General features: G+C 46.4%; 1 protein-coding gene across 5 annotated transcripts; it reads right to left on the bottom strand.

Moving 5' to 3' along the window:
* Positions 1–7,984: 7,984 nt before the first annotated feature.
* Positions 7,985–20,928, bottom strand: DRAM2 (DNA damage regulated autophagy modulator 2). Of its 5 annotated transcripts, none has more exons than XM_035569131.2 (10): positions 20,860–20,928; positions 20,265–20,410; positions 17,723–17,815; positions 16,810–16,968; positions 16,042–16,109; positions 15,339–15,478; positions 12,695–12,872; positions 9,892–9,974; positions 8,764–8,856; positions 7,985–8,324 (listed from the first exon to the last, which is right to left on the bottom strand). In XM_035569131.2, the coding sequence occupies exons 4-10, from the start codon at positions 16,938–16,940 to the stop codon at positions 8,217–8,219; spliced, it is 801 nt and encodes a 266-aa protein (XP_035425024.1). In that variant the 5' UTR covers positions 16,941–16,968; positions 17,723–17,815; positions 20,265–20,410; positions 20,860–20,928; the 3' UTR covers positions 7,985–8,216. The 5 variants fall into 5 exon arrangements, with proteins under 5 accessions (XP_035425024.1, XP_035425028.1, XP_035425025.1 ...); XM_035569135.2 differs by having other exon boundaries at positions 17,754–17,815; XM_035569132.2 differs by having other exon boundaries at positions 20,311–20,410.
* Between the last annotated feature and the right edge of the window lie 43 nt (positions 20,929–20,971).

The raw sequence follows: 20,971 nt of genomic DNA, 5'->3' as shown, positions 1-20,971 counted from the left end.
ATAAGACAGAGCAAGCAGGTCATATGCACTTTCTTTGTAAACGTGCAAAGCAAAGAGGCTAAGTTATGGGAGATTTATTTATTTATTTATTGGTTTTGAGCAGTTAATGACAGCAGTGGGGAAGAGATCTGTTTGTTGTCTCATCTGTGCTTCTTCCAGAAAGCTTGGAAGGAGTCTAAGTTGAAGTCTAAGTTTGTCTAAGCCTGCCTGGGAGTTGTAATCAGTAATGAGGAGACAGTTGGTTGTTATCTTTTTTTTTTAATTTTTGGTGAAAAGTGGGCATATTCCCTGCACATACATGGGTGTGGTGGGCTGGCTGTGGCCAACAGCGAAGCACCCACACGGCTGCTTACTTACTCACCTTTCCTGCAGCATGGGGAGAAAAGAAGGAAGGTGAGAAGACTTGTGGATTGAGGTAAAGACAATTTAATAGGGGAGGCAAAAGCTGCACGTGCAGGCAAAGCAAAATAATAATTTAATATTTGTCATCAGCAGGCAGATGTTTAGCAACTTCCTGGCTAAACAGGGCCTCAGCATACATGGTTGCTTGGGAAGACAAACATGATAATCGCAAATGTCCCCAAATCCTCCTCCTTTCATCCTCCTTTTATTTGCTGAGCATGCTATCATATGGTGTGGAACATCCCTTTGGGCATTTTGGGTCAGCTGTCCTGACTCTGTCTGCTCCCACCTTGCCCACGGAGTGAAAAAAGAGAAAGCCTTGGTGCTGTGCAACCATGTTCTGTGACAGCCAAAACGCTGGTGCGTTATCAACATTGTCGGTCACAAATCCAGATCGCAGCACCATACGGGCTGCTACGAAGCATCCATCCCAGCCAGACCAGTGCGATGGGACAGCAATTAGAAAAGAGAGGGAAGCAGCCTTGTGTCTCATCTGGTGCTGTGCTCGCCAGTTGTGATAATCTTCCAACAAACATCTCTCATCTTTCCTGTCTTCTGCCAGAAGTCTTTGTTTTCCGATGATCTATAAAGAAATGAATGAAGCTGAGTTTGCCCTCTGCTTTTGCTGGAAGGACTCCAGGTTTGAAGTCCTACAGCACACCATCTTTCTTCCAGAACCTCTTTACCCCTGGCAAAGTGGTTAATTATGCCTGGATTTTCTATATACGCCAATAAAATACTGAAAATTTGAAGAATCCTCAATGCAAGGTTTTGAAGAAAAATGACCAGTAGGGTTTGGTAGAAAAAAAAAGTGAATAGGCTGTTTCCCTGTGATCAAGTAATGGAAAATGTGGCGCAATTCAGAAGAACACTGCCAAGCCATCTGTGGAAGAGAAGATGTCTTTCCTGGAACAGCATCAATGCAAAGTTGAGAGGATCACAGAGCTGAGAGAAAGACCTCGGTGTGCTGGTGTGGGGAAGTTGCGCCACCAGCAGCAGCAAAGGGACTGTCAACTGCCAGGAGCATTGCACGTTTTTGGAACTGCTCCTCATCCAGCCACAGCGTCTGTAGCACAGATTAGGTTTTTCTGCACTGTTCATCCGTTAATGCCTGTGATCTGTTAAGAGTTGCTTTGTGAAATAGAAGCTGGGAACACTGGCTGCAGCCCAGGAGTGAAAGTTCTTGGCAGCCTCGGATGGCAGAAGGCATTGCAGTTACACACTGTGCTTGCTGTGTAAACACATAGCAATATGAAAACTGTGGATTTAGGCTATGAATTGAAACTGTCACTTTCAAGCAAGCACCCAGGAAGAGACAGTGAAAGGTCTTTTAAGAATTACTGGGTCGAAAGAGTGAAAGTGGCAGAGAGTACTGGACAAAGCAGGTTGGGAAGGAAGGATGGTGCTGGACCAGCTGCTGACGTCAACCTAACCTGGAGACTTGGCGTGTTTGGACAGAAGAACTGTCTACATACAAAGGTGTTACTTTGCACCTAGAGGTCAAACCATCAGAGCACTGGCATTTCCGACTGAGGACACGCATCTTTGCGGAGGTCATTTAGCGTGAGAGGCTGCCTGGAAGCTGTGCATCAGAGCCAGCTTCTCCCCAGCAAGCCAGCAGTCAGCTGCTGGGGATGGAAATGTGCAGAAATGGTAGAAAATGAGTTAACCTGTTGATAGCTATCACCAGGGATGTGCAGACTCACCTTTCAAACCATGTTGGACAGCATGGAAGTGATCCTGAATTTCCTACATATGGGATTGGAGTGGACAAGTTGTGACTGATTTCCAATGGCACGGTCGGCAGCGGGAGCAGATGCCAAGGCTGAATTTGGCAGAGCCCGACCCTGGTGGATGTGGCAGGCACAGAACAGTTACGGTGCAGTTCGGAGAGCACTTCTGGCGGATGGGAAGAGAGATGGCTTTCCAAACCAAGATGTGAAAGCATAAATAGTCAGCACTGGAACACTCTCAAGAGTCATCTAGCCCATTATCGCAGAGACCAACATGGGGAAGGAAATCAGAATGGGGAACTGGTAGCGGATGCCTAGAAAAGCGTACAAAGATGTAGTGACCACATGCAAGCCTTCATTGATATTTTTAATATTTCCAGCTACGATAGTTCTTAGACATGATACCTTCATGTTTAATACCCCTTGATTTATACTTTTTGTGCCTGTAATATTTTCCAGTAACTTTTTAAGATGAATATAACCAGTCCTCAAGTCACCAACAAAAAGCCATTTTGTGGGCTTTTTTCAAATTCCTCTTCAGTCTTTTTTTTTCCTGTACTGGGAAATGCTGCATAAATATCCTTTGAAGAGAAACAAGCACAAATACAGGCTGGGCAGAGAGTGGACTGAGAGCAGCACTGATGAGAAGGCCCCGGCGGTGTTGGCTGTTGAGAAGCTTTTTCAGGTGGATGGACCAGGACTTCTGTACAGACAGAAATATCATTGCATCATAGAGTTCCAATGGCATTTTGGATTTTTGTTTTGTTTTGCTTTCTGCACCTCCCTAGTAACTTATAGTCCAGAGCTCTTCAAAATTGAGCTGATATTTTTATGATCTACTGAATTTGGTGATCTCTTTGAACATAACTCGTTCAGTACATGTTACTCTATATGGAAACACAAGAGTTTTCATTCATCTATATAGAATTTTATCATTTGTTTTATTGCTCAGTTATTGGTACTATGAGGACCATCTCCAGCATTTTGTCATGGCTTGAGACCTGTGCCACTCGCCAGCTTTGTCATCTCGCTCTTTACCCCTTTTCTAAATAATCTATGAATGTTGACATGCACAGGCTCCAACAAGAATATTTGGGACTTCTTCCTTTCATTGAGAAACAGACTGTTGAATCAGCCTTTCCTTTTTCTCTTTAAACCAGCTATTTATTCAGCTGAGGACTGTATTTTTATTATTATTATTTTTTTTTTTTTTGCTACAGCAGCCTGGTTTCTGTAAATCTTTGGTGGAAGATGTCCAGGTAGATGATCAACCATAGATCTTTGTTTGGAGGAACAAATTTACCATTTCCTTTGGTAAATGCTACTGGAATTGCGAGGCAGCTCTCGTCTTCACTGAATCTGCAGAGACCCTTCAGAGAGAACTGCAGAGACCCTTCCCTTCAGTTACAGGGAATTGTGGTTGGAAAGAGAAGACCTGTCTGGAGAGAGAACAAACAGCCATCGGAATAGCAAAAGAAACAAGCAGCAGGAGGGCTGTGAGAGCGGCAGGGGTCAATGGCATGGAGATTAGCAGGTTGCCACCATCCCAGCACATCTATCTGCAGCTACTGAGGACCTCCAATTCAGGACGGTCAGAAAGAGGCAACAGCTTAAAACGAAAACTCAAACCTTTAAGAAAGGAAGATAGGGTAGGAATCACAAGACATTGCAATGAGGAGAGATGTAAGTCCTGATGGTTCACGCAAGTGGAGCTGGATGAACAGACAAAAAGGTCAATCTGTCAGCTCCTAAAGCGTACGAAAAGGTACATTCAGAGCCAGGATGTGGTTGCCAGAGTCAGACCCACCCAGGAGATGTGAAGAGGACTTGAAAGCCAGTGTTGTCCTCTGTGTCACAGCAAGCAACCCCAGACAAGCAGGTGGGTACAGGTGTCCTGGTGCCCAGCCACTGACCAGACCAAGGACACCTCCTTGGTACCTGCCTGTGGGTGTGGGAGAGAAGAGTTTTAACTCGGAACAAGATCACCTCCACCAAGATCTCACACTGACATCTGCTATGCTGCTGCTACAATGTCATGTTTTCCTATACAGTCTAGCATTGCCACTCTATTCTATTTTATTGTAATTCTACCTACTCTACTGGTATGGACAGTAAAGCACTGATCCACTATGGCTCCACAGATGTCACTGGGAACCCTTTGAAAATTTGTTGGCATATTGGCCGCTTTCCTGTCCTCCAGTACTGAAACAGTAAGAACTTATTCCAGCTGTCCTTGCAGCAAGTTGTGGTGCTTATTATCAGGAGTAAGCTTTAGAGCCACCTTGCACACCAGCAGACAGATGAGAACTGTTTTCAGCTACGGCCTCACAAGACGACTGTGGGGTCACCAAACTAGCAGTTTCTCCAGCCCACGTTTGTTGTGTACTACAGCCAGCCAGGAGCTGAGAAAGAACAAATTCACAGGAACTGGCAGGGACAAGAAGCACCAACACAGCTGCTCCTTAACAAGGAAATGCTGAGGAACTCCCCAGGCATGGTCAGAAACATCTCGTCGTGCAGGGAGCAGTGGGAGTGGGGCTGCTGCAGCCCGGGCAGTGCCCTCGCTGTCCAGGGAGCTGGGCCAGAGCAGGGTGCTGATGGCAGGACCCGTAGGTAGTCCTACGCAAGATGAGATGATGAATCCGGTTCTGGGTCCGTCCCAGAGTACTTGGGAGCAGCAGGGGATGTGAACGGAAACAGGATGAAACGTACATCAGAGGTGCATGGAGGATATAAGATTGGGGGAAAGTCACCTACAATCTAGGTCTGAGGCCCAGCCAAGAAATAAAGCTGGAGGCAGGACTGAAAACAAGCCTGGCTGCTCACAGCTTGACTGGGTGCTCAGGCCTGACTTTAAGCAGAGCTCAGGGGCCATGTCCAGAGAGGGTAGGAGGAGGTCCCAGGTGAGGCCGCTCAGGGCAATTAAAGCACACTAATGGCCTCAGGGCCCTGTTAATGCTGTGGTAGTGAGGGAAGCAGGTCCTAAGGGGCCTTGGGCTGAGTGCTTGAGCATTCAGACTTTCCTCATCTTCTGTCCTCAGCCAGCACGGGCTGACCTCCCTCAGGGACACCGGCTGCCACAATCCTCGCTAAGGGGGACAGGACCCGGCCCAGCCTCCGGGGACTGAGCAGCTACCTCAGGAGCGAACTGTGGGAGAGGCAGAAAGAGGTGGGGATGCAATGGAGAGGTGTGAGTAGAGCACTCGCTCAGGCGTGTCTGGGTGTTACCGATCCCCCCCGCCTTTGGTAAGCAGAGAGACAGGAAGAGAGGTTTCTGCAAACAAGAAATCTGAGAAGTAGTCAGGGAACCTTAGAGTGGTTTGGGAGAGGATGTGTTTTTTTTTTTTTTTCCCACACTCACGATTGTGATGTTTTAGGTAGAACTCAAACATTTTTGAGCACTCAGACTCTGAAGCTGTGGGAATCTCGTCCTGTTTGGTGGGTTAGAAAATGATGTTGGGCCACGCTCAGGAGGGGACTTAGTAAGGTGTTAGCGGCTGAGACCAGAGGTGTGGGGTTTGCTGAGCTTTTAATTGCCACTGCCAATTTCTCAAGTGCTGGTCAGCCCTTGGCAGTTCATCTGAGTGGTGCTGCCGCAGAGAAACGCGGGGCTTTCTGTAGCAGGTATTGCTCCTGGCAGGCAGCCTGAGTCTTCATGTCAAATAATCTCTCTGTGCCTGACGGTGATCCATGGGAGAGGGGTGAAAGGAGAGCGATGCCAGACCCAAAGGGAAAGGGAAGAAAAGCACCATGAGCAGGCAGGATGCTACGGGAGCTGCCTTGAGAAGCTGCATGAATGACTTCTGGTTTTGCCTCCCTCCCTTTAGCACTAGGAAAGGGGCTTTCTCCTTCCTTCCCAGCAGGGCTCTGCACACCCAGGGCAGAGCACAACATCATGTTGTGATGATCTGGTTAAACCATTCACCTAATAAGATTTAAATGAGGTACAGAAATGGGGTTTCTGCTTGCTGGAACTTCATGTTTTCTGGGTTGTAGCAGTTAACCAACCACCAGGGTTTACGTATTGCCTCATTAGAGAGCATGTAGCCAAGTGTGCCACTCTCCAGGGAGGCCTTGATCCCTAGGGATTTATCAGCAACTAAGTTATAATACTTGGGGAAATCTCCCCTAAGCCATAGAGCCCTTTGGGCCTCAGTGATTCACCATTAATCATAGAGTAGCTTAGGTTGGAATGGACCTTAAAGCTCATCTAGTTCCCCACCCCTGCCACAGGCAGGGATGCCACCCACTAGATCAAGTTGGACAAAGCCCCATCCAGCCTGGCCTTTAACACCTCTACGGAGGGGGCATCCACAGCTTCTCTGGGCAGCCTGTTCAGTGCCCCACCACCCTTACAGCGAAGAATTTTCTCCTGCTGTCTAATTTAAATCTATCTTCTTTTAGTTTAAGACTATACCCCCTTGCCCTATCATTACCTGAGTAAAGAGTCCTTCTCCATCCTTTTTATAAGACCCCTTTAAGTATTGAAAGGCTACAATGAGGTCTCCCTGGAGCCTTCTCTTCTCAAACCTGGATGCAGGGCTCCAGGTGGGGCCTCGCGAGGGCAGAGCAGAGGGGGACAATCACCTCCCTCGACCTGCTGGTCACACCTCTGTTGATGCAGCCCAGGATGCAGTTGGCCTTCTAGGCTGAATCATGTCTACTCGTCCTCTTACTCCACTGGCTTCAGCAGTTTGGCAGGTTTTTGGCTGCAAAGCTTGTTTTCACACAGCGAACTATCTGAACTCCAGGCTGAGCTAGGCTGCAAGTGCTAATGGAGCCCAAGTGCAGTTTTAATCTGGAAGAAGGAGGCTGCCCTGGGCAGCTGCTGTGATTTCCAGGAGGTCTCCAGGTTAAATTCCGCTCCTGGTCCTTCACCTGCCCCACCAGGGAGAAGACAGCAGCACAAGCTCTTTTGGTGTGGGAGGAAACACGTGTTAGAGCTTATTGCCTAAGTCTACAGCTACGTATTTCGGAAGGAAGCTGAGCCATTGCTGCTAAATAGGTCTCAAAGACAGCTGTTGATAATGTGTTAGGTCTGTGTATAAACAAATAAACCTTTACTTTGCTATACTTTGGTAGAACTTGATCAAGTGTGTGTTTCAAAGGTTTCTGGCTTGATTTGGATGTGACTTCCATGTGTGGGAGATTGTGAGAAAACGCTCAGTATATGCACCCTGGCACCTCTCAGGTGTCTATCACCGAAAGCTTGGTGGAGCTCAGCCTCTGGAGCACGCTGACATGCTGCGAGGTCAGGCTGAGGGCTGGCAGCGCACTGTATGGCAGTGTTTGGAAGCAGCAAGAGAAATGAGCAGATGGCTCTAGGGCTGGGGACTGTCCCAGGGGAGCATTAGGGACGTCAGTGCTACCAAGATGTATGTCATGTTATGCTCTGTGCGTGTTTAAGAGTTGGTGCTTTCCCTGTGAGTGAGCAGGACACCACCTGCATAGCCCAAATCTTCCTAGACTTGTGCAATGGGGATGGCTCTGCACGTGAACCCTTGAACAAACCTGTCCATCAGCTCAAACGGCTGCTAGGTAGCTTGTAGCAAGAGGGGAAGCTCTTGCTACTGGCTGTTTCCCGTCCACCTGTGGTGCCAAGAGGACGTTCCTCAAGGGTGGCTCTGGTGCAGCGTGCTGGTCATGGGTCAGCTCCAGCGGCCCCAGTGGGGGAGCTGTAGGTACAGAAGGTTGGGGCTGGAGCCCAGCTCTAGGCAGGGCTGGGGGCTCCGTGCTTCCCAAAGGACTTGGCCCGAGGAACACTGGAGAGAACAGGGCAAGGGGCTGAGGGAGGCGAGTTCTGTGCTGCCTCTCTGTTGGGTGTAACGGAAGTGATGAGGACGCGTGAGTCTTTTAATAACCTTCATTTAATTCTTTCATGACATTGGCATGTGTAGAAATGTTACAGGCTTGTTTACAATACTGATAACATTTGCATTGCTGTGTGGGTTAATAGCAAAGCCCTTCATGTCAAGTAGAATACAATCACTTCATAATTTTTTTTTTTATATAAAATAAGTGCGAACTGTTATTGCTACTAAATTCCTGAGTTATGCTGAGAACATGTTCTCTTCACCTTCATTAGATGCTCCCTGCTATCAGCAGTGTCTGTTCATCAGCCACAAAGCTCTGTGGTGTGTTATAGAGGGTTCGTCCATGCAAGCTAACAACTGCACGCAGGGAAATTTTCTATACAGGAAAAAAGAAAGAAACCACAACTTAGCAGGCTTGTCATTTGCTCAGCATGGACAGTTTCAATAGTCGGATGAAACAACAAAACGCAGATCAGCTCTAGAACTACTAACCCGGCTCCCATACTGTCCTCCTGGACTGACTCCGCAGTTTGCCTTGCAAGCCTATAGCAAACCTCCCCCGTGACTGGGACAGATCCTGCAAGTGAAGCTGGGTACAGCTAGTCTGGGCTGGGATCTGTGTGTTAACACAGTGGGAGTAGATCCTACCGAGGACGAAAGGACCATTTAATGCTGTTCATGCTGTGGCTCTTCCAGCCTCAACAACTGACACGTACTGGTTAGCTCAGAAGCAGGTGAACACAGCCCACCTTGCACCACGTCAGGCTATTTAGAGCTTGGAGAAGCAGAGCGCTTAATGTTAACATTCATTTTACCTGAAAGTCACGAATGTAGGTGAGGAAAAAGCTGAGGAAGGAGAATGCTAGTGACCACTCTGAGACGGTACTGAGGATGTGAGCTGTGTAGCCCTGTATAACAGTGAGGGAGAGGGGGAAAAAGTCAGTATTAGAAAGTCCTCTTGACTCTGTAATGGCACAAAGACAGCTCGCACATATGACATCCTGCGTCCACAACTATTCTATTCATAAAACAAAATTTCTTAAGAGTATCTGGAGTCCCTCAGAATGAACTGCTCAGTCGGTAGAAGCACAAGGATAAACAGGAAAACACCAGCTCCACACACCTGAGATCACCCCACTGGGAAATGCATATCCACCTTGCAAAAAATGAAGGCTCAATAAAAGCTTGATGTGACCAGCAACAAAATCCCTTTAAAAGTAATCTCATCTTCCAAAAAGTTCGAGGGTCTCCCTGGATGTGAACAGACCCCGGGGATACTCTTTGTGCTTTAAAGAGAGGGAGGGAGGAAAAGCCCTCCAAAAGCAGCCTGCATGATATTTTCTCCAGCAACCTCCCGTGCCTCCTGCAGTGACTGGAGAAGGAAGGGCAGGGCCAGGGATGGAGGCAGAGCCACTGAGACCTACGTGCCCTGGCCCCTGTTCTCCGTGCCACTTGGCGTCCCTTAATGCGCAGCACTTGCACTTCACTGGCATCTCTAGCATCTGTATCTTTTGGCCTTTTTCTCCACCGTACCCCACCAGATACCCACCTAGCAGCAGTTAGGAACTCTGCTTCACAGCGACCAGCTAGCACGGTTCATTGCTTACAGTTACCTGTAACGGTGACTGGGAACTTCTGATCAGTGCAGACCAGATAGGCGGTTATCCTGACAACCACTTGAAGCAGTTAATTACCATCCATCAATGAGATTAATTTAAAGTGATGCTTGAAGCTGCAACTGCTTTGCTCAGGACAGCACTTCAGCAAGTAGCTGCACGCTGGCTCAGCTGCTAAGGCTCCCTTGTCCTCTCCCATCCCAAGTACATGTTCTGAAAGCACCTAGCTATCTACAACTGCAATAAATTCCCAGATAAGTAATTTACCCTGTGACAAACATACGTATTTTTTTGCTCTGTTGTGTTTTGTTTTCTTTTTCCACTCACTTTTTCCTCTGGGTCCCAGTGCAACTTTTGCACTAGATTTGTTCCGTACAGGCCGCTATACAAGACAAGTGAGGAAACAAACACTGAAAAAATATGTTAAGGAAGATTCAAGACAAACATTGAGCAACCTGGAAATGTCACACTTGGCTCTGGGTTGTTTCAAGCTGAGTTTGTAAGGAGATCTCTGTGTGTTTTCCACAAGGTCTCCTCAGCATAACAAATAGTAATGGTGATGTTAACAGCTTCACGTCATTCTCTTCAACTTGTAGGTTGTTCCAACAGTTGATTTGGATTAATGTCACACGAAAAGATTAATTCTAAGCTACATCAATCATCCCTGCTTTCTGTATACTGCACCTTGTAATACCTCCTTGATCTAACATAAAATTTCTGTGTTATGTGAACCATGCTTAGCACTTTCAGGTTTGCAGGGGTAGTTTCCAGGCTAATAGTGTGTGCCTCCCTTTCTTTGATTGCTTTTCAGCTTCTCAACCACCTTGAACCCCTGGTGCGTGGGTTACAGGCCAGAACACTGTACTGTTTGCAGCAGTGCCAAGGAGGAGGCTATGAGCATTCCTGTTTCCCTCTCAGCCCACTCAGGGTTCGATAACTGGTCTGGTGCAGCAGCCAAGGAGAAATGCTACATGATAATGATTCCTCGTTTCATTGGAGAGCTGGGGTATTTCTAGGGTAATAAGATAATGCTTTTTCAGTACCTTACAGAGGGAAAGCATGCTACACCAGTGCTACTGCCTTTACAAGTGAAAATTAGAACATTAAGTTACAAAAGATATGGTTTTCACATAATTATTAACTTCTTCAATCCTTAACGAGATTAAACACCAAAAGCCTCCTGATGTGCAAGATTATTTTTGGCGGTGAACAAGGCTGACCTTACTGGCACAAACATCTTTGAACGCTCAGACTTTCAAAGCCTATTTAAAACATTGATGTGAATAGTCAAGGGAGCTCTGTTACTGATCTGAATGCAGGATACCCAGCTCACTGCTAATTAAAATGTGCAGCTTTAGTAGCTGTTAGTTTTCTGCCTGAGTTACTGCTGCAATGAAAAGAATTTAATGGTTGTGATACAAAATATCTGGCTCCTGTCCTCCACTGGTTACAGAGCAGGTAATTAACTGTTTTGCTTGTTCTGTGTTGACAATTCTGTCTCACTCCAGCACTGGATAAGAAGCATTTTTAGATTTCTTTCTGTCATTCAGTACCAGAAATAACCAAACAACCATTTCACTATGGCCCTAGACTTCTTACTATCCTTCCCTTATTACATCATTACATTACTTAGGAACTACTCTAACCATTTCCCTTTTATTCCCCTTCCACATAAAAATGTATGTACGTATCGTTATTTTTACAGCTGTCTTCACTTCCCTCTAATCTTGGTTAGACCATACTGATTTAAAAACCTCTAAAGATTTTGGGCTTGTGGATTTTTCGGCATCTGTAAAACGCTCTTAACTTGAATCAGTTCATATTGTTCCATTTTAGTCTTCTCCAATTGTATTTGTCTCTCAACTGTTCAAAGTCAAAAGTACTGTTCTTCTGTGGCACCAACAATTTCTGTTATGGACTGCAATTCTCTGAAGTTTCACAGATGACTTCCTTACTCTGTATCCAGCCTCCTCCTTCTCACCTCTTTATGGATAACCAGCCTGTGCCCAGATTATATCATCTTGCTGTGGGAATGGGAACTCAGTGATCAGTGAGATAGTTTTTCAGTGGGAAATGGGCATATGGCTTAGTGTTAGTTTTGGCTGTCAGCCTAGAAATAAGTAAAATTGTGGGGATTAAATAGGTGGCCTTGATTCAACTGCAGAAGGGACAGCATTAAGGTAATGATTTTGGACTCATGTCTTTGGAATGTAAATCCTAATGCTTTAAGTGTTGTAGTCCTGTTTGACACAACTGAGTCATGATCTTCAAAACACAATGTTTAGGTCCATCAAGGTGAGCAGAGGAACTGCTGGGGTTGTTTACTGAGTGGTAAATGACTCTGGACAGGAAAAGGCCTCTCTTTCTGGATGGGTTTGCCTGGGTTTCTGTAAAACCCATTGCTGCTTCCAGCACCCAGAATTCAAAGTTAAGGGGAAGGATGGGTTCCAGAGCCAAGGGAAGCTTGTAAGGAATGTGTCAGAAACTTGTTTTTAGAACTCCAGGATGGGCAGGGGAGGAGATCAGAGGTCAAATGGCTCTTCTGACTCCACCTTGGCAGTGTGCTCCGGCGTTGTTGCTCTGATAAATGCCAGCACTTTAAACGTGCTCTGCATGCCAGCTGGCATGGTGCACTACTGCTGCACACAGCTGGGTTACTAGTGTTGCTTTCTTCTACATTTGGTACTTCTCTGTTCTAGGTACATCCAACTACAAAACTTGCTGCAGCACTGCTGTCACCAGGGAGCAGACACTTTCATTTCTTACCTGGCTTTTTTTTTCCCCCATTAAAACCGTCAGTCTCTTACGTACACTTCCCTTTCTCCCTAGCAATCACAGTCTACAGTCAGGCCTCTTTGTGATAAATTCTCATTTTGAGATTTTCAGTCTTAGGTGTAGGAGGAAGGGAGAGGAGAGGGGATGATAACTACTCTTGCCTTTTTTATTGGCTTGTGACTTGCTAGCAGGCTTAACCTGATGGCTCCCTTTTTCCTAAAGTTCCCAGGTTGCAAAACTGAACATGAATACCATGATACAAGCTGTGCGTCTAACGATGACAGACCTTCTGTGGCACGCTCTGTCATATCGGCAGGCTAAATTAATGTTGCTGCATTCTGCAGCAAAAGGATACTGCTTGCAATGCTTGAGCTGCACCAGAGTAACACGGTGAGCCGGATCCAAAAGATGTCTTTGCTGTGAATTTCTGGCTGCATCAGGTAGGATAGGATGGTCTGAACCAGCATGTAAATGGCTCCAACTCCAAACGTCAGGCAGGCTCCAACCACGTGTACGTAGTACAGAATACATTTCTAGGGAACGAAAACACTGCTTGTATAGAACCTGGTTTCATTTTAAACTTGGGGAATATTTTCTTCTGTAAACGTTTGACACTCTACCTGCTCAATTATCTTCTCATATCCCAAGCTAAAGAGTTCAGGACTGTGTCAGCATGTGGATTTTCTTGGAAATCTCAGAGTTAGCTGGAAGCCAGCACCTGCCAGCTCTCTGAATTGCTGTTTTTTTGGAAAGTTCTTGGGGCTAAATTAGAGACCACAGCTATATCTTAACTACAGGAATTCATAAAAGCTGCCCTCACTACCACACTGGGTGATAATACAGAAACTGGGTGGCGGAATCCCTGCAGCTGGGAAGGCAGCAAGAGTGACAACAGGCTACCTGCTGAACGTTTCTATCCCAGGAATTTCTGCATCTATGAAGGATAATGCAATATAGGACAAACATGACGCACAATTCTAGTCCCCCAAATGAAGTTAAAAATAATGAGGTTTAGCACTTCTCTGAACGACTCCAGTTTGAACAAGCCTTGTTTGTCAAATTAGAATCTTAGAATACTCAGAGGGAACAAGGTTGAATCAAACAGTAATAAACACGTTAGGAGAATCAACTGTCAAATAATAAGCACTAAATCTAGAAGCTATACCAAGAAAAACAATCGAACTCGAAATTTATGTTATTACAAACTACGTCATGCTCAGTCCTTTCCTCTTATCCCTGACTGAGCACAGTAGCCAAACACAGCAAATAAAAAGCATCTTGTCAATTGTACACCGCATTGGCAGCCTCTCTGCAATCCAGCTGTGCAGGTAATCTTTTATGCCCTAATGAATGAGACTGTCTATGTATTTTACTGAACAGCTATTAAGATCAGGAATTGGAATCACCCTTTCCTCACAATCTTTGTGTGCTGATTAATTAAATGAAATTTAACTGCTGCATCCACAGCAGTATAACAGAGATGGCAATTTGCATCTGAATAGCCAAGTTGTAAAGGTGTGCGTCCGGTGCTGCTCAGTAAGGTGTCAGCAGAGAGAAATCTTTCTCCTATGTGAGAGGAAATCAGTAGCCACAGCTAGAACTGAGCCATAGCACTGGCTGAACACCATAAATCAAAGCCCCTCTGAGGGTGTGCCTCGTGCCATCACTTTTACTCCCAACCAGTGAAAGCTGTCTGGAGCTCTGCCTGATGGCTGTTCCCTTTGAGCACCTTTGCACATTTTCAAATTCAGTTGTCGTCAGTAACTGGTGGACTTCATGGGGCTTAGCTCCTTTTGCTTCTGGGATGGCCTCCAGACAATCCTCAGCATCACTTGGATATGCAGGTACATCATTTCCACTTTTTTCTTGCTCAAGATTAAGTCTCACAGAAACTATATAATAAAGGAACATTCACTTTCTACATTTTGATTACCTACAAAACGTAGATATAACCTCTCCTGACCAGTGGTGGAAGGCAATCATGCAGCCAGACACAACCTGGAGGCTCTTGCTCGGTGGTTATGTTGGTAGGGGCTGTGGCCAGTGAGTCTGGCTAGGGTTCTAAAAAATAAATAGACCGAGGCCTCCAAAAAAAACCAAAAGTCACCATACTGAGGTTTCTAAGACATGGGCTGCTGAAAAAACTGGGAGAGCTGTGCTATGGGGAAAGGAGATGAGAGAAAAAAGGTAGAGATTTCCTGGAGCTTTTCTGTTTCGCTTTTCCTTGGCCCTAATCCAGCAGGAGACCAAGGAGCCACTGCAGCCTCTAGTGGCTAAAGGCACTACTACAGACCCCTGAAAAATCCAGCTCGTAATTAATACGATGAGGCTGGCAAGTAGACAACCCTCTTGCGTAAGATCCAGCGATGCTGAATCTAGTCCTGCTGATGGTGTGATATGTGAGAATACCGGGTTTTGAAAAAACAAGGAAAAAAATGTATTGAGGAAAAAAATAGAGATACTGGGAGAAATTCAAAAGCTGGTTGACATTGCAGTGTTTTCAACAATTGCACAGGTTTTGCAGGAAAAGATACCTGGGAGGGAAGATTTTTTTAGAGCTGGACTTCTTGTGGGGTTGGGTGTTTTTTCTGGCTTTACTTCTAGTTCTAAGTTTTTGACTATTTGACGCTTGATTCTCCCATATTAAAATATGATACAGTTGTGGTCTTCTCATCTGGAGTTAAAGCTTTCAGATCTCCTACAAGGAGATGCAAGATGAGTTTGCTTCTTGCAAAACTTCTGTTTTTTTGCTTTTAAATGGTTTGGAATTTTGTGAATAGCTGCTCACAAATTCCAGTGGATAAAACAAATAAGAAATATGTAAAGAAATTCCAAACTATTAACAGTTCTCTGTAGGGAATTTGATTTAAAAAAAAAAAAAAAAAGTTTTCCCTCAAAAGTTTTGCCTTTAATAAACTCCCAGTTTTACCAGGTATCTCAGTAAACAAACAAACACAGAACTCTGGACAGGTTCAAAACATTGCAAGCAAAGCACAAACCTGGAAATTTGCAATAATACAAAGTCCAAAACAGCTCATCAGTCCTAGTGTCAGGCCGATCTTATTAAGCTTGATGATCTTGGATTTTTCTGGATTCAAAGCATAAACTTGCTTATAACGGACATACATGGTAGCCACACCTGCAAATGAAGAACACAAATGTGTTTAAGATTTTAAGCTGTCAAGTAAACTGTTTTGTTTAAACTGGGAAGATGCTGAGTGACAGTAGCATCTATTTAAAATACAAAACCTGTCTTAGGAATAGGACAGCTGAGAATTTGGAAGCCAAAACTGAAATAACTTATTAGATTTTTCTTAGAATCACAGAATCATTAAGGTTGGAAAAGGCCTTATCTCTTTCACTTGAAAAACATACAGTTTTTTCCCCTCTTCGTAACTGCAGCACAAGTAAGATGACTGCCTTAACTCTGCATTTCTATTTCTCATACCAGTTTCTTTATTTGTCTTTTTTAAATGTATTTTTGGCCTTCTGGAATCTGCAATTGTCATGCTGGCTTTGTGGGTAAATCCCTGCAATATACTTTTCTCTGAATTACTTAAGAGAACTAGGATTAATTGCTTAAAATTTAGCTTTTGATGAGAATTATGGGCTGTTTTAATGATCCGAATAAGGAAACCATTTCAAATGCTGTGCATCCCAGAACTGCATGCAGTTTGCCATGGACAGCTTTCCTATACTCACCCAAGAAAGCCGAAATATTTAACATGATCCCAAACAAGCATCTTTCTGGAGGTATTGTCCCTGTATCACTGTAAGAGATAAATGGAGTGATACATATCTATATTAAAAATACTTGCAACACAACTTTACTTATTTCAGTCTATGAAGAAACCATAAGAAAGGTTTGTAAAAACCCTCCCAGCTATTTTTCACTGTTTTCATTACTCAAACAATACTGTGCTCGTTTCTAGAGCTCTAGAAATAAGCATGGTGAAAACTGCTAGCCTTAGAACAAGGAATTAACATGCTTGGTATAGCCATTCCTTTTATTCTGATCTTGATTCCACAATAAAAGGTGAATAAAGAGTATTAAAACTGGGAAATGAAGAACCTGGAAATCTGAAAGACCAAAATTAAGGCCATAGGTACAGCCTTGATGGTATGCAGTTGGCATTGTAGATTACAGTACAGCTTTACTGACAAAACCAAGCCTGGAGAGAGCAAGACGCTGTTCTCCAAACATGGTTGGAGACGCACCCCCAGATTTCTTGTTCATCATCATTTTAAGGATACATTCACAGAACCACAACTTAAAGGACAGGTTAGATAGACAGACAGCTTTGAATAGAGTTACGAATTTGTTTAGTAATTTGTATGCAATTTTAGAACTGGAGCTGTTGGGTAAGAACTGGTGTTTAAAGTTTGGAGTTGGGGAAGAATTCAGAGGCGTGAGAGGCGAACTCAATAACTGTGACAGAGTTATCAGGGCATTGTGTGCCCATTACTAACCTGATGTAGGGCACCAGAGGGTCAACGTGGTGTAGGACGATGGCGGTGATGTATGAAAACACAAAAGATGCAGCTGACCAAACAACCAAAGACGCAGGCAAGAACGAGAGTCCTTGCTGGAACCACCACATTTCAGAGCTGACTTCTAACCTCTGAACGCTGTGAGGAATCGAATAAAAAAGTTTACTGAAAATTACTTTTTTTTGAGGCAAGCTGCGGCTGTACTGCACACAGCTGCTATTTGTTCACAAGCACATCTTTCCGGGGCCTATCTTTTGCTGACCTTCTCTAGCAAGCATGTCTAGGTGAGCTTGCAGGAGGCCAGTTCAATAGATTCATCAGACAATGCGTAACAATGCATAACGAACATTGCTCATTTACCAGAAACTGGTCGCTGTCCTGTGTTTGTGCTTCTTTTAAGCCTAGAAAATTAGTGATTCAAACCCTTGAAAAGATGCGTAATTACATAAAATTAAAGGTTCTGCTGCTTGTCAGGAAGATGTTAGGGAACAGATAAACAAAAGATGTAGTTACTAAGAATGGAGTGATACAGTTCCTTGCTTTCTGACCCTTGAACTTTCATTTTTAGACAAAAAACAACATGACATTTGCCTTCTCATGTTGATTTTTATTTTAAGACTGTAATGCAATAAGAGCAGTAATCAATATAGGTACACAATCACATTTCTCATATGAATGAATTGGGAATTTGTATGAAAGAGAAATGTGTATTTTGCACAGCATTCTCTGTTACAGATGTTATGTGCTTGGGCATGTAATTCAAAACTTCAAGCAGTCAGTCTGATGCTTGGATTTTAATCTTCCTTTAATATTTAAATGTTAATAGCCTTAGCTTTATTTCTGAGCTAATAGATTTGCCTGAAACCAACCAACCAGCCAACGTGCCACACACCTGTGAATAAGGACGTCAAAAGAAATGTCACCTCAAGAGTAATCCAAAGTCATCTTCCTGAAGTTCTCTGTTCGCTTCATTTTTTTCCTAAATCTTTGAGATAGAAAGGAAAATAATCAAGATGTTACTTCTAAACATTTTACTCTATATTGTTTATTCTCTTTCTTAGCACCTTCTATTAGTCATTGCCACGGACAGGACACTGGATTAGATGGACTTTTGGCCTGACTCAAGAAGTTTTTTCTATGCTCCAAGTGGTTTAAAAAATGAAGCATGTGCATGGCGGGATGGTAGCAATGCGGGAAAATGGGCGTTGAGGACTTTTGCATTCACAGGACCTTTCTATAGAAGGATTTAACTTGAAATGAGAAGCTTTCAGGAACAAAATAGAATGCAGCTGTTCCAATGCAACAAAAACCAATGCCTACATCACTTTTTTCGCGAGGAAGGGGACAGAGCGTGGAGTCTTCCTGTTTCATTGTGAATGGGCATCCTGACGTGATGCTGGTGCTGCGCTAAGTATGTGGCAGGATGGGTGCTGAAGCACGGCAGCATGCAACCTGCATTTAAACAGAGACCCCACAGCTGCCGCCTTCTCTTCACATGCTGCCATTTTCACACGCCAGAGAAGTCGTCGGAGATGAGAGACTGCGCTGCGTTCCTGACAGCTGGCGATATCTGTGAGCTTGCACAGCTGTTTGCAATATTTGGGTGCTGGGCAGCTTGGGGTACCAGCACCATGTGGACTGGTAGGGGTAAGTGACGCAAAGCAGATTCTCTGCCCGTTGGAGTAGTTGCACACGTAGACAGGTAAATTAACCTGGGCTAAGGTGAGGTTAGTAAAGCAGAGCAGCTGCTCCTGATGTGCCCCCTGGGTGTTGCTCTCCCCACGCAGAAGTGTGTCCATGCTCACCAGCAGTGTCTGCTCCCTGCTGCCGACCAGCCTCCGTCGGTCAGGACCGGGAATCACAGCCCGTCCCGTCACAGCCTGCAGCTACGGCCTGGGCACAAATTAGCACCGTTTTCATGTGGTCAGGTGTGCAGAGCAGTGCGGTTGCTGCAGGAGCTGTCAGAGCTGTGGCCAGGCAGACTTCTTACCCTGCGTACAGCCGCGGGCTGGCACACCCGAACGGCCTGGGGATCAGAGCTGGGCTGTGCCCTGCTCCTGCCCTTCCGCGGGTACAGCCCCTGCCAAACTCACCTTACGATAAAACCGCTTTGTAAATTTTGTCCGCTAAACTCTCTTTCTCAGCTCTGTCAAGGTCTGTCCTGAATTCCTCTCATCTCCTTTCATCTTCCTTGATGTTTAAAGCTTTTTCAGGGTAATCAAGTCACTTTTCTCGCCGTTACGTGGGCAGACTGTATGCACCGGGCACAGCGCAGAGCGCTGCGTGTGTTTATGGCACTGCCTGCTCGACAAAGCTTCAGGCTGAAGCCTCGTCGTGTCCCTGCCACCTCATGGGGCTCTGAAGCAGGAGTGGCCGGGCGGGCACGGCTGCACAAAAAGGCATCTCAGAGCACTGGCAGCAGGATGGGATTGCCTTGCAGTTTGTCAGCCGGACAGCCCTGAGATAAATTATTATTAGAGCCTCATCCTGCCCTATTGTTTTCAACAGTAAGAAATAAAGCACGCTCAACCTCCTTGTTTTTTCAGCTAGGTCCTTTGCCAGCTGATTATATAATGGCAATGGCTGGCCTCTCTTTTCAAGTATGATTTTCTTAAACATTTATCCTGATTTGCAGGCATTTCTATGTCCTAAAGCAGGGGGTCAAGCCCCAGATCAACTGTCACAGGTCCTTCCTGTGGTAGAAATTATTAAATTATTACCAAGAGCAAGTCAAGCATTTTAAAAATAAATATATCTGAGGTTTTTCTTTAAATGCAGGAAGTGTGCACCAGCATCTGCACATGCTTGATTTGAGCATGTGGAATAGAAACTACAGATGTAACGAAAACGAAAGGCAACGGAGACTATTCATGGCAGAAAGTTAACATAATGCTGAAAAGATGGCTGAAAGTATGTGTGGAAATTGGGGAATTTCTACATTAACGCTGACAACCAGGCTGTCAGCCTGCCTCTGCCCTGCCCTCCCAGCACGACAGGCGGAGGTGAGGCCACGCTAAAGGGACAGCAAAACCCTCCAACGCTGCGTTAAAGGAAGAAAGAGAAAGCAAATTGCTGCGTGCGCTCCTAGGTGAGCACAAAGGTTGGATGGGGACGAGCCCCAGAGGGACCTGAGGACGTTCACTTGTGCAGCTGACTGCCGGGGTCAGCCCGACACCGGCGGGTAAAGGTCGCTAATCAATCCCCCAGGGACTAGGAGCCAGGCGGTAGGAAACGTGTCAGCTTTGTAATGACGGGTGACTTGTTTTGAGCGTTTTCTTGGTAGAGATGCCAAAAAAAAAAAAAAGTCACTATTAATTCTGTACACGGGGCTGAGCTTCCAGAGGGCCGAGGCCAGGCCCCCCGCCTGGTGCTGAGCCCATCGCACAGCTGGGGGAGAAGCAGGGGGGCACAGGCACCGTGCCGCCGGGACGTACCCATGCCGATGCCGGTGTCGATGCCGGTTTTAGAGCCGTGACGTACCGGTGCCAGCTCGGGGTCCCTCCGGCTGACCTCGGGTGCTGGGGGCCCGGGACGAAGCGGGCTGGGGCTGCTGGGGAGCAGCCGCTGAAGTCCGGGAGTGCTGCGGGCAGAGTGGGGACATGGCGGGGCTGGGGGTGACCGGGGGGGCTGGGGGAGCCCGGGGGGGCTGGGGGTGACCGGGGGGATAACGGGAGGGCTGGGGGCGAGGGGAGAGGGCTGGGGTGGGAGGGGGGCAGGCTGGGGGGGGCAACAGGGGAGGGCTGAGGAGGGAGCGGGGCAACTTGGGGGGGGCCGGGGGTGAGAAGGGGAGGGATGGGGGCAACAGGAGGGGGCTGAGGGGAGGGTCCTGGAGGTCCCGATGGGGGCACTGGGAGGCGGCGGGGGGGGTCTCGGGGGCAGCCCGGGGTGTGGGGGGGGGACCCGGGGGGGCCGGGCTGGGGGTCACCGGCGGGAGCGACCCCGGGGTAACGGGGGCTGGGCGGGGCGGGGGGGGCCCTGAGGGGACCCCCGGGGGCGCTCCCTCCACCCCCCCCCCCCCAGCGCTTTTACCTCAGCCGCTCCCGCGCCGGCCCCGCGGCGGTGCCGCTCCGAGCCCCGCCCCCCCCGCAGGGACCCGCCCCAGGCCCCGCCCCCTCCCTGCCGCCCCGCCCCGCCCCTCGCC

This window comes from Cygnus atratus, chromosome 24, assembly GCF_013377495.2.
Source record: "Cygnus atratus isolate AKBS03 ecotype Queensland, Australia chromosome 24, CAtr_DNAZoo_HiC_assembly, whole genome shotgun sequence".
In the NCBI taxonomy this organism is placed as follows: Eukaryota; Metazoa; Chordata; class Aves; order Anseriformes; family Anatidae; genus Cygnus; species Cygnus atratus.
This window is presented reverse-complemented; position numbering and strand designations above follow the sequence as displayed.

Coding starts and splice junctions, on each gene's coding strand:
- DRAM2 (XM_035569131.2), bottom strand. CDS start 16,940: ATGTGGTGGTTCCAGCAAGGACTCTCGTTCTTGCCTGCGTCTTTGGTT. Junction 16,110..16,809: donor CCTCTGGTGCCCTACATCAG/GTTAGTAATGGG, acceptor TATCTCTTACAG/TGATACAGGGACAATACCTC. Junction 8,857..9,891: donor ACTGGGACCCAGAGGAAAAA/GTGAGTGGAAAA, acceptor ACTGTTATACAG/GGCTACACAGCTCACATCCT.